At 40.4% G+C, this 13,429-nt stretch overlaps 1 protein-coding gene across 2 annotated transcripts in view; it reads right to left on the bottom strand.

Annotated features, from left to right (window-relative positions):
- Positions 1-552: 552 nt before the first annotated feature.
- LOC133569304 (collagen alpha-1(XV) chain-like) overlaps positions 553-13,429 on the bottom strand; it is a 104,045-nt gene continuing 91,168 nt past the window's right edge. For both annotated transcript variants that reach the window (XM_061921533.1, XM_061921534.1), the window contains 17 exons: positions 12,139-12,225; positions 12,032-12,067; positions 11,897-11,950; positions 11,697-11,753; positions 11,566-11,625; positions 11,457-11,498; positions 11,313-11,334; positions 11,041-11,109; positions 5,631-5,650; positions 5,446-5,544; positions 5,210-5,366; positions 5,052-5,119; positions 4,844-4,972; positions 3,393-3,440; positions 1,893-1,955; positions 1,512-1,825; positions 553-1,439 (listed from right to left, as the gene is read on the bottom strand). In XM_061921533.1, the coding sequence (XP_061777517.1) occupies positions 1,238-1,439; positions 1,512-1,825; positions 1,893-1,955; positions 3,393-3,440; positions 4,844-4,972; positions 5,052-5,119; positions 5,210-5,366; positions 5,446-5,544; positions 5,631-5,650; positions 11,041-11,109; positions 11,313-11,334; positions 11,457-11,498; positions 11,566-11,625; positions 11,697-11,753; positions 11,897-11,950; positions 12,032-12,067; positions 12,139-12,225 (1,527 nt within the window). In that variant the 3' untranslated portion in view covers positions 553-1,237. The remainder of the gene's footprint in view (positions 1,440-1,511; positions 1,826-1,892; positions 1,956-3,392; positions 3,441-4,843; positions 4,973-5,051; positions 5,120-5,209; positions 5,367-5,445; positions 5,545-5,630; positions 5,651-11,040; positions 11,110-11,312; positions 11,335-11,456; positions 11,499-11,565; positions 11,626-11,696; positions 11,754-11,896; positions 11,951-12,031; positions 12,068-12,138; positions 12,226-13,429) is intronic.

The following is a 13,429-nucleotide window of genomic DNA, read 5'->3' as shown; positions in this document are numbered from 1 at the left end:
TAAAAGTAAATACCGTGTTTATTTTTTATAAATAATACATACTATTTTTATTTACGTATCCATACATAAATGTCTGCGATGAGGTGGCGACTTGTCCAGGCTGTACCCTGCCTTCCGCCCAAATGCAGCTGAGATAGGCTCCAGCAGCCCCCAGCAGCCCCCACCACCCCAAAAGGGGCAAGCAGTAGAAAAATGGATGGATGGAATATTTAAAAATAAATAATGTGTTTTATTTTTTATAAATAATACATACTATTTTTATTTACGTATTCATACATAAATGTCTGCGATGAGGTGGCGACTTGTCGAGGGTGTACCCCGCCTTCCGCCCGATTGTAGCTGAGATAGGCGCCAGCGCCCCCCGCGACCCCTAATGGAATAAGCGGTAGAAAAATGGATGGATACATAAATGTTTTATCCATGCATTTTTGATTTATCTCGTAGTAGTGTTCAGTCTTTGTAGTTATTTTTGTACCAATAATTTAAAAAAAAACTTTTATTATGAAATGAGAAAACTTTATTGAACAAAGCACCAACAAAACGGGCTCACACTTTTTCCTTTAGGAATTTTTCAACATTTTATTTTTCAGCACAAAATAATGTAGCGAGATAAAATGCAAAAAAAAAAAGTCCAGCATCAAGTCAATGCATGTGAACTCATCTCCATTCATGCATTCTACTAGTTGCAAAAAAACCCCACAAAGTACAAAATAATAAAGAGACACAACATGAGACAAATAATAAATTACATTCTTAGATCTTCTGATTTCATGTTTATGTGCAGTGACGGTATAAATAATTCACTGGACTTAAATTAGATAGCCTATTGAGCTGAAAACAAAGATTGAAGTACAGTGCATTTCAATTTGGTGGTCACTGGAAGGGCAGAAAGAATGGAAATAGTGGAAACAAACTGTGATCAAAGTTAAATACTGTTTTTGAAAGAAATCTCCATGACAAACTGTAAACATAACAAAAAAAAAGCCTCAAGTTCCCTGCTAATGTAGGACTTCTTCATCTTCATGGTGGACAATTTTATTGGAATGTGTCAATTTGGTCTCTTGGCTGCATAGATTAGGCTAACATCTAGCACATTTTGTATGGAATCATTGCCTACAACTAAGTGAAAAGTGGCCCTCCATCAACGCTCCATTTTATGTGCCGAAGGGACGACAAAACGGGACGGCGCGGTTTTAGCACCTTCGACGACAGCACAGTCTGTGGCGGCGTGGCGGCGCTAAGGGTTCTTGTGTGTCTCCACGCACAGGACGATGTACTCGTTGGAGCAGCTCCGCGTGTCCTGGCCCAGGAGCAGACCCGAGGTCAGGCTGGAGGACTGGCCCGTGACGGACATGTGGTCGGCCCGCCACGTTTCGCAGTGCTTGTCCACCACGCGCAGCCCCCTGCTGGTGGAGCCGTGCCAGACGCTCTTCCGAGGCCTGTCACGGGAGAAAGAGGACAGCTTGCGTGAGATTTATTCATCAGAAAAAACAAAAACAAGGTTTACCGACCAAAAGGGGTCCGCGAGAACGTCCCGTCCGTCAAAGGAATAAATTGGTATCCTGGGGTTGATGGCGCCCCCTTCGCCGTTAAAGATGGACCTCCAGTTCACGAAGAGCACGTCCCCCCTGAGGTTGGTCACGGGCAGGGTCTCCCTGAAGACGGGGTGGACCACGTGGACCAGGTCCTGCTTGCTGGAGGAGATGAAGGCTCTGTAGCTGTTGGGCAGGCCCATGGCTTTGGCCTGCTGGTAGCACAGCTGGTCGACGTTGTCCAGGCCCATCATGTCGCCCGAGTGCGGCTGGTTGAGGGCCACCAGGTTGAGCTGCGGCCAGAGGAGACAAGTTCGAGCGGGAACCGTGGAGACGACACAAAGCCTCGTCATCACTTACTCGGTCTTTAATCGAGGGCACTCGCTTGATTCTGTCGGCTTTGATCAGCTGTGCAGTCCGAGGCTACAAACACAGCAAAGAGGTGTTTATTCCATGGCGGTACTTTGATGACTCATGATAAATAAAAGGTTAAAGGCCTACTGAAACCCACTACTACCCACCACGCAGTCTGATAGTTTATATATCAATGATGAAATATTAACATTGCAACACATGCCGATACGGCCGGTTTAGTTTACTAAATTACAATTTGAAATTTCCCGCGGAGTTTCTTGTTGAAAACGTCGCAGAATGAGGACGCGTGCGCGTGACGTCTTGAGTTGGAGGGGACATATTAGCGCAGCACCACTTGCGGCTAAAAGTCGTCTCTTTTCATCGCGCAATTACACAGTATTTTGGAGATCTGTGTTGCTGAATCTTTTGCAATTTCTTCAATTAATAATGGAGAAGTCAAAGTACAAAAATGGAGGTGGGAAGCTTTAGCCTTTAGCCACACAAACACACAGTGATTCCTTGTTTAAAATTCCCGGAGGTGAAGCTTTACTATGGATCAGAGCGGTCAAGCGAACAGGGATCCCGACCACTTTACCAAATTGTGGTAAAACGTCGCCTCTTACCGGAGATCTGCGGAGCTTGCACCGTCCATACAGCTGCCGTGACTTCCCTCAGACACTGCCGTCAACACACCCGTGGACACACCCCTCCGACTATCAGGTACTATTTAACTCACTAAAACACTAGCAACACAATAGAAGGATAAGGGATTTCCCAGAATTATCCTAGTAAATGTGTCTAAAAACATCTGAATCGCTCCCAATGCAATCACCATTTCTTTAAAACTATATTTATTTTTATTTTTTCTAGTCCTTTGCTATCAATATCCTCAGCCACAAATCTTTCATCCTCACTCAAATTAATGGGGAAATTGTCGTTTTCTCGGTCCGAATAGCTCTTGCTGATGGAGGCTCCCATTATAAACAATGTGAGGATATGAGGAGCCCTCACACCGGTGACGTCATCGTCTGCTACTTCTGGTAAAGGCAAGGCTTTTTTATTAGCGACCAAAAGTTGCGTACGTTATCGTCGATGTTGTCTACTAAATCCTTTCAGCAAAAATATGGCAATATCGCGAAATGATCAAGTATGACACATAGAATGGACCTGCTATCCCCGTTTAAATAAGAAAATCTCATTTCAGTAGGCCTTTAAAGTACCAATGATTGTCAAACACATACTAGAAGTGGCGAAATTATTCTCTGCATTTGACCCATCACCCTTGATCACTCCCTGGGAGGTGAGGGGAGCAGTGGGCAGCAGCGGTGCCGCGCCCAGGAATCATTTATGGTGATTTAACTCCCAATTCCAACCCTTAATGCTGAGTGCAGTGGTATGACTCGGCCGGGATTTGAACTCACAACATACCAATCTCAGGGCGGACCCTCTAACTAACCAGTAGGCCACTGAGTAGGTAATAACACTAGAATATTGGGGAAGAAGTACCTCAGGTTGTGTTATGACGTTATTGGTGTGCTGGAGCAGACTGCCAAGCTGGAGAGAGAAAGTCAATACAACAAAAATGTAATAATAATACTAAACAAAAGCGTGTAGTATCTGTTCAATGTCTTAAAACTGACTCAAAAATAATATTTTAATATACATTTCTTTATTTTATATAAAATACTTATTTTTATGTTTATCAAAATCATATTTACTATTATAATAAAAATATATTTTTTGATTTGAGGTTATTTTATGCATTTGTTGTTTTTTATTGATTTATTTACTTGGCTACATTTTGTGTTTCAATCTGTTAATTGGGGAAAAAAAATCATGATTTTATTTTAATTAGAGACAATATTTAAAACATATTGTGTGTTTGAATTTTTTTTAACTAATACTAATATTACCAATAATATTTTTGTTTACTTATAAATACATACGTTTTTATCTAAGAATTTTAATTTTAATCAAATTCAATAATTAAAATGCGTACTGCGTTGTAATATATTTATAAATACAAATTGTTATATTTGGGTGTACCCTGCCTTCCGCCCGATTGTAGCTGAGATAGGCGCCAGCGCCCCCCGCGACCCCGAAAGGGAATAAGCGGTAGAAAATGGATGGATGGATGGATAAATAAATATTGCATTATTTAAAAGACATAGTGTCTTTAATGTATTTTAAAACAAACATTTAAAGGCCTACTGAAACCCACTACTACCAACCACACAGTCTGATAGTTTATATATCAATGATGAAATATTAACATTGCAACACATGCCAATACGGCCAAAAGTTGCGAACTTTATCGTTGATGTTGTCTATTAAATCCTTTCAGCAAAAATATGTCAATATCGCGAAATGATCAAGTATGACACCTAGAATGGACCTGCTATTCCCGTTTGAATAAGAAAATCTCATTTCAGTAGGCCTTTAAATATTAATGAAATACATACTATTTTTTATTTACTTCCAAATACATCTTATATTCATGCATTTTTATTTTAATCACATCCAATATTTAGAATAAAAACTGTAATTTAATTTATTAATAAATATATATTTTAAATAATAATTAAATACATGCTATTTTATTTGCTATACGTACATTTTATATTCATGCCATTTTTTAAGTCACATGCAATATTTACAGTCAAATGCACATTGTGTTTTAATTTTTTCATAAATTATTATTAAAATAATAATTAAATAAATATTTTTATTTAGTTATAAATACATACATTTTTTATGTATCAACATTTTAATCACATGCAATATTTCAAATGCAAATTGTGTTTTAATGTGCAGGTATTTAGGATTAAATATATTGAAATAGTGTTCAATACGTTTTTCCGAATCTTAATAAACATTTTATCTGTTTTCATTTCTAAATGTATGTTTTATTATATTCACCCAACATTCACTATTAATTATATTCTATATTTTGGCACCTGTATCTCCTTCCATCCCTGTGAGACCTTGAGGAAGAGACTTCCTGTCCCTGTGACTAAGACCAGCGTCCCCTCGGCGTCTCTGACCGTCTGTTGCATCATCGCCTCCACGGTGGCAAAGGTTTTCGCCTATTTATTGACAAAACAGGTACTGTAAATAATGTAGTCTTCGGCAGAAGAAGAGATGTGTTAAGGTAATTGGACGTACAGCAGCAAAGCCTCCTCCGCGTGGGCCGGGAGGTCCAGGTGGTCCGGGGGGTCCGGTGTAAGTCAAAGCTGTCACATCACAAAACAATGGCGTTATTGAACATTACACTTATTATTCATATTAGTATTGGATGTGAAATATTAAATCGTGTGACACACCGTTTCCACCTGAGCCTGCACCTGAGCTGTACCCTCCATGACCTCCTGGAGGGCCTGGTGGTCCCGGAGGTCCAGGTGGTCCCGTTTGTCCGAAGCCTGTGGCGCCAGATGCACCGGGCGGGCCTGGAGGGCCGACCAAGGAGTCTCCTTTGGGCCCCTGAAATATGTCAGGATATGTCATGGCATGGTTGGGGTCAATTAAATGTGAGCTGTGTCGCCATGGAAACATAACCCACCACCAGTCCTTGTCTCCCAGGGCTGCCTGGTTGCCCGGGTGACCCTGTATCCCCCTTCTGGCCATTTTCTCCTTTGATGCCTCGCTCACCCTTCATTCCCTGATGTCACAAACATGAACATCCATTATTTTTTGGGCTTTTAAAACCAAAATTAAATTGGACTGAAAGTTTTATTTGGAACTTACCCAGCCTCCTCTCATAAACTCTAATTTGGAGAAAAAAATATAATTAGTAATAAAATATTGATACTACTACCTCTCCTACTGCTACTACTACTACTACTAATAATAATAATAATAATAACAATAATAAAAGCTAAATGGTAATACACGGCATATACATCCACTGGACACTTCATTAGGTACATCTCCATAGTGTTGTATAAAACAATGTATCAATCAATCAATCAATCAATGTTTACTTATATAGCCCTAAATCACTAGTGTCTCAAAGGGCTGCACAAACCACCACGACATCCTCGGTAGGCCCACATAAGGGCAAGGAAAACTCACACCCAGTGGGACATTGGTGACAATAATGACCCAGTGGGACGTCGGTGACAATGATGACTATGAGAACCTTAGAGAGGAGGAAAGCAATGGATGTCGAGCGGATCTAACATGATACTGTGAAAGTTCAATCCACAATGGATACAACACAGTCGCGAGAGTCCAGTCCAAAGAGGATCCAAGACACAGCAGCGAGAGTCCCGTTCACAGCGGAGCCAGCAGGAAACCATCCCAAGCGTAGGCGGACCAGCAGCGCAGAGATGTCCCCAGCCGATACACAGGCAAGCAGTACATGGCCACCGGATCGGACCGGACCCCCTCCACACGGGAGAGTGGGACATAGAAGAAAAAGAAAAGAAACGGCAGATCAACTGGTCTAAAAAGGGAGTCTATTTAAAGGCTAGAGTATACAAATGAGTTTTAAGGTGAGACTTAAATGCTTCTACTGAGGTGGCATCGCGAACTGTTACCGGGAGGGTATTCCAGAGTACTGGAGCCCGAACGGAAAATGCTCTATAGCCCGCAGACTTTTTTTGGGCTTTGGGAATCACTAATAAGCCGGAATCCTTTGAACGCAGATTTCTTGCCGGGACATATGGTACAATACAATCGGCAAGATAAGATGGAGCTAGACCGTGTAGTATTTTATACGTAAGTAGTAAAACCTTAAAGTCACATCTTAAGTGCACAGGAAGCCAGTGCAGGTGAGCCAGTACAGGCGTAATGTGATCAAACTTTCTTGTTCTTGTCAAAAGTCTAGCAGCCGCATTTTGTACCAACTGTAATCTTTTAATGCTAGACATGGGGAGACCCGAAAATAATACGTTACAGTAGTCGAGGCGAGACGTAACAAACGCATGGATAATGATCTCAGCGTCTTTAGTGGACAGAATGGAGCGAATTTTAGCGATGTTACGGAGATGAAAGAAGGCCGTTTTAGTAACGCTTTTAATGTGTGCCTCAAAGGAGAGAGTTGGGTCGAAGATAATACCCAGATTCTTTACCGTGTCGCCTTGTTTAATTGTTTGGTCGTCAAATGTTAGAGTTGTATTATTAAATAGAGTTCGGTGTCTAGCAGGACCGATAATCAGCATTTCCGTTTTTTTGGCGTTGAGTTGCAAAAAGTTAGCGGACATCCATTGTTTAATTTCATTAAGACACGCCTCCAGCTGACTACAATCCGGCGTGTTGGTCAGCTTTAGGGGCATGTAGAGTTGGGTGTCATCAGCATAACAGTGAAAGCTAACACCGTATTTGCGTATGATGTCACCTAGCGGCAGCATGTAGATGCTGAAGAGTGCAGGGCCGAGGACCGAACCCTGGGGAACTCCACACGTTACCTCAACGTAGTCCGAGGTCACATTGTTATGGGAGACACACTGCATCCTATCAGTAAGATAAGAGTTAAACCAAGACAGGGCTAAGTCTGACATACCAATTCGTGTTTTGATACGTTCTAATAAAATATTATGATCGACGGTATCGAAAGCAGCGCTAAGATCGAGGAGCAGCAACATAGATGACGCATCAGAATCCATCGTTAGCAATAGATCATTAGTCATTTTTGCGAGGGCTGTCTCCGTCGAGTGATTTGCCCTGAAACCGGATTGAAAGGTTTCACATAGATTGTTAGACGCTAAGTGTTCATTTAACTGCTCCGCAACAATTTTTTCAAGGATTTTTGAAATAAAGGGAAGGTGAGACACCGGTCGGTAATTTACCATGAGGTCAGGATCGAGGTTAGGTCTTTTAAGAAGAGGATGAATAACCGCTTTTTTGAATGCTAGGGGAACAGTGCCCGAGGAGAGTGATAAGTTTATAATATTTAGCACTGATGGACCTAATAATACAAAGAGTTCCTTGATCAGTTTCCCAGGAAGAGGGTCAAGTAAACATGTTGTCTGTTTTATTCCATTTACACGTTGTAACAATTCCTCTAATGTTATTTCCTCAAAACGAGAGAAACTATTTTGGAGGGCAGTATCCGCCGTATATACAATCGTGTCAGTGTTAATAGAACTCCGTTGTAGCTGGGACGCATTGTCTTTAATCTCCTTTCTAATGACTTCAATTTTCTTACTAAAGAATTGCATATAGTCATCAGCTGAGTGGGTTAAGCTACTGGAAGGAGTCCCTTGTTGGGCTAGCGATGCTACCGTACTAAACAAAAATTTAGGATCGTTTTTATTACGGTGGATGAGATTTGAGTAATATTTAGCTTTAGCTAAGGTAAGCATGCGTTTATAAGTTATTAAACCATCACTCCATGCTTGATGGTGCACCTCAAGTTTAGTCGTGCGCCATTTGCGTTCCAGCTTTCTGCATAATAATTTCTGAGCTCTAGTTTCTTCTGTAAACCACGGGGTGCGCTTTTTTGGAGCCTTTTTTAACTTTAGCGGTGCTATGTTATCAATGGTTTCGCGCAGGGCGTCGTTAAAGTTGTTAGTGAGGTTATCAATAGAGCCCACATACTTTGGGAATGGTGCCATTACCGAGGGCAGTAGGTCAGCAAGAGTTGTCGTTGTGGCTGTATTAATGTTGCGGCTGCTATAGCAGTTATTATTATTATTAGTTTGACGAACATGCGTCTGAACCTCGAATTTTATAAGGTAATGATCGGACAATACTTTAGTATACGGGAGTATCGTAACTTTGGAAACGGTGATGCCCCTGACAAGCACTAGGTCTATCGTATTACCGTTGCGATGCGTGGGTTCATTTATTATTTGTGTGAGACCACAGCTATCAATTACAGTCTGGAGCGCTACGCACGGTGGGTCCGATGGGGTATTCATATGGATATTAAAGTCCCCCATTATGATTATATTATCGGCGTGTGTCACTAGATCAGCAACGAACTCTGAGAATTCATTAATAAAGTCCGAATAGGGCCCTGGGGGGCGGTAGATAACAGCCAGGTGTAGAGGCAGCGGTGTGACAGACCTCATAGTAAGCACCTCAAACGATTTATATTTATTATTTATGTTAGGACTAAGGTTAAAGTTTTCGTTGTATATTAGTGCGACCCCCCCACCCCTTTTGAGCGGACGGGCAATATGCGCATGTGTAAAGTTAGGAGGACATGCCTCATTTAGCGCAAAAAAGTCGTTTGGTTTAAGCCAGGTTTCGCTGAGGCCGATGACGTTAAGATTGTTGTCTCTGATAATATCATTAACTAACAACGTTTTGGGAGACAATGATCTTATGTTTAAAAAACCTATATTATAGGTAGTGGGCTGTTTTAGGGATTTTTTGATCAAATTATCCGTAGTAGCAATATTAATAATGTTGTGTTTATTATGCCCAGTGCATTTAGTATAGTTACGACCATATCTAGGAATTGATACGACAGGAATTTTCCGATTGTTTGATTGTTGCTTTGATAAACTGCACGCATCATGGTTAGCCACCTCAGTAACGGGGATTTTCCGATTGTTTGTTTGTTGCTTTGATAAACTGCACGCATCATGGTTAGCCACCTCAGTAACGGGGATTTTCCGATTGTTTGTTTGTTGCTTTGATAAACTGCACGCATCATAGTTAGCCACCTCAGTAAAACACATGTCCAACTCTGAAACACTCAAAGCAGAAAAAACTTGTTCTAATTTAACAGACTCCTTACCCAGACCAGTAGTCTCGCATTTTCCATCTAAATCCGTCTTCGGGATGGAGGAAAGTGGTGTTCTGTGGGGATTAGCCTTCTGCTTTGTTTTTAGCCCCGCTCGGCATCCGCGTTTCCGATCACACCGCTGGCGTCTGCTCCGTAGACGGCCCCCGCTGCTACTAGACTCCCCTGCTTCACGGGCCGCTGGATGTAGCCGCCGATGTATTCCCATGTATAGATAATAACGCTAGCGTACTATTTTTGTATTTTTATTTTTGTAAAACCACAATAATAACAAAAAGAAGAAGGCAAATTACAAACTACGGTAATAATATTTTTTTAGTTAGTTAGTTAATCGTTAATTTAATGTAGTTTTTAATGTAGTTACTTAATCATTAGAATAATAATCAAAACAAAAAATAAAATACACTGCTTACTTTACTTATTTATGTACAACCACAACATAAATAATAATATCAGTAATAATAATAATAAAACACCAAAAATAAAAAACATTTTAAATTAGTTAATAAAATGTAATTAATGATTAAAATAATAATCAAACTAAAAAAGAAATACAATGCTTATTTTGCTTCATTTTGTACAGTCAAAACAATAAAAATAATAATAAAAATTATTATTATCATAATAATAACATCTATCTGTGTTGCCCCTGAGATGAGTTGGCGACTTGTCCAGGGTGTACCTCGCCTTCCGTCCGGATGCATCTGAGATAGGCTCCAGCACCCCCGCATCCCCGAATGGGACAAGCGGTATAAATGGATGGATGGATGGATAGATAATAACAATAGGAGTGATACACCAAAAATATAAAAGCTAATTTAAATGAAAAAAAAAGTTAGTTAATGATTTAATAATAATAATATTAATAGTGATACACCAAAAAATAAGAAAATTAAAAGATTTTTGGATAGTTGGTTAGGTAACAATATTGTTTGATTAATAATAATAAAAATAAAATGACAACCAAAAATATAAAATCAAATAAAAAAAATAAAACATTTTGAATTACTTGATTAACAGTTAGTTAATTGCATGTAATTAATAATTATAATCAAAATTAAAAACATTGCTTACTTTGCTTATTTTGTACAACCACAAAAATAACAAAATAGTAATAACAATCATACTAATACAACAAAATATGTAATGAAATAAAAACAGAAAAATGTTTTGTTAGTTAGTTAATAGGTAATTCAAAGTAATTATTAATTAAAATAATAATTAAATGGTTTACTTTGCTTATTTTTGTAAAACCGCAAAGTACAAAATAATATATTTTTTGAATAAATAAAATAATTAAAATAATAAAAAGCAAAACAAAATTCACATCCCTAATAAAGAAGCTCTTGTATTATTTTAGAGCAGATTGTACTTTTATGTCTAATTAATTGACTTTTGTTAAGTTTTCATATTAGGCAGGGTTAGCATTGTTTTTACATTTCCAAGGTTTTGACTCACGAGGTGGCGCTGGGACACCGGGAAGGCCTCGCTCTCCCTTTTCTCCTTTCTCTCCGTCTTTACAGTTGCCTTGGCGACACAGAAACACATTTTTTTATGAAACATTTTAAACAATACACCTTGAGTGAGTAGCCTCATCCTCCAGTGATAATGCTACATGATAATGATACTTGATACCTAGTTATGATGTATATTATTACAGATACATTTATAGCTCGAAATAATTACTTAGCCCTGATCTTGACGTAGTAAAAACATGCATGTTGACTTACCGATGGTCATGGTTCCATTGAGCTGAAACATCAACGCACAACAGTCAGGAATGTGTTTCCAGAAGAAATGTTGTGCTTATTATCAAGGAGAACATTGCTAGATTGAAGAAAGCTGTAATAACAGAGCAATTGTTTGTGTCTTACAGGCAATTTGCAGAAAGGCCGAGGAGGGATGGGGAACACCGCCTGCAAGGAGAGAGCACGGTTATTGATGACCCACTAATTTCTTCAGCATTTACGAGTGTTTTCTTACTCCTTGGGGGTATCGGAATATCCCGGGACGACCCGGTGGTCCAGGAGGGCCTGGAAATCCCTGTGGGATTACGATAATAAATGATGAGTTTGTTCTTTGAAGGGTTTGGCACAATATGCAGCGTCACTCACAGGCTGGCCGGTTGAGTCTCCTTTCTCTCCTTTTGGTCCCGAAACTCCCACACGTCCCTAGACAATCACAACATACATGAACAACAACGTAGGTTCCTGAATGCATAGAATTAAACGAAGCCTCAAACACGCTAAACTAGCCGAAGATCGTGTTGTAAGTTTGGGTTGGGACAAATTTAAGAGAAATTAAAAGTACTCACTGGTCTTCCTGGGAAGCCAAATTCTCCCTTAGGACCAGGCATTCCCATTGGTCCCTGGTATGGAAGGCATTAGTCAATTACTGCAGTCCTTGAATGCGTCATGACTGGGAAACAACACGTTGTTATTCGACTTACTGGTGTCCCAGCAGGACCACTTGCACCTTCATCACCCTTGCAAAAGCACATTCATTTTCATTAGTGGGACATTTTGACGTGTACGCTCTTTTTCCGACAGAACTAACCTTGTCCCCTTTATGTCCCACGAGATCAGACAGGCTTGACGTGGATCCATTCTCATCGATGATAATTCCTGGCTCGCCCTTTTCGCCCTGCGCATACATGAATGTAAACAGCGGGTGCTTGAATACGTGAATAGAAACGGAAAAAAATGTGCTCGCCATTAAGCAGATTTATTCACTTATTATTTAAAGATTGCCTTTTACGATTGGCTAACACAAAGGTGTCCAGAGATTGGCCCGGGGGCCATTTGCAGACTGCAGGTCATTTTTTAAAGGTGCACAGCACATTCTAAAAATACTATGAAAAAAAGTGGAATTAAAGCGCAAAAAGGTGAAATGTAACTAGAAGAAGTTGCAATGTCAGAAAAATATTAATACATCTAAATCAATGTTAAAAGTCATGTATATGCTTTGGCTTTTAAATACGCCATTTTAGACCAGTTGACCTGCAACTTCTCTTGTTGCCCTGTTGTCCTGCAAGGGGAAGGCCACGGATAATCGGACGGCGTGGCGAAGTTGGTAGAGTGGCTGTGCCAGTAATCTGAGGGTTACTGGTTCAATCCGCATCTTCTACCATCCTAGTCACGTCCGTTGTGTCCTTGGGCAAGACACTTCACCCTTGCTCCTGATGGGTCCTGGTGAGCGGCTTGCATGGCAGCTCCCGCCGTCAGTGTGTGAATGTGTGTGTAAATGGGCGAATGTGGAAATACTGTCAAAGCGCTTTGGGCTCCTTAAAAAGGCGTAGAAAAGCGCTCTACAAATACAACCCATTTACCATTTAAATGTTAAAGTTAAAGTACCAATGATTGTCCCACACACTCTTGGTGTGGTGAAATTATTCTCTGCATTTGACCCATCACCCTTGATCACCCCCTGGGAGGTGAGGAGAGCAGTGGGCAGCAGCGGTGCCACGGCCGTGAATCATTTTTGGTGATTTAACCCCCAATTCCAACTCTTGATGCTGAGTGCCAACCAGGGAGATCATTTAATCCCTGAAGAGATACCAGTGCCGGGATAGCTGTTCTAAGTCATGACCCAGTGTGGACCACTACTCTACAACCTGGATGGAGACCACATTCAAGCTTCTGCTGGCCAACAATGGACTGGACTTTCACATTATCATGAATTATTTGCAACAACTGTACCCACTTGGCATCCATTCCACCCAGGATGAAGGTTCAGACCAGTGATGTCATTGTGGTTTGTGCGGCCCTTTAAGGCACCCACGATTAAGGGCTATACAAGTAGTCTTTGATTGTTTGATTGATGATTGATTAATGATATTGTTATGAAT

Source organism: Nerophis ophidion, linkage group LG15 (assembly GCF_033978795.1).
Source record: "Nerophis ophidion isolate RoL-2023_Sa linkage group LG15, RoL_Noph_v1.0, whole genome shotgun sequence".
NCBI classification, from domain to species: Eukaryota; Metazoa; Chordata; class Actinopteri; order Syngnathiformes; family Syngnathidae; genus Nerophis; species Nerophis ophidion.
Note: the sequence above shows the minus strand (reverse complement) of the source record. Positions and strands in the feature narration are given on the sequence as shown.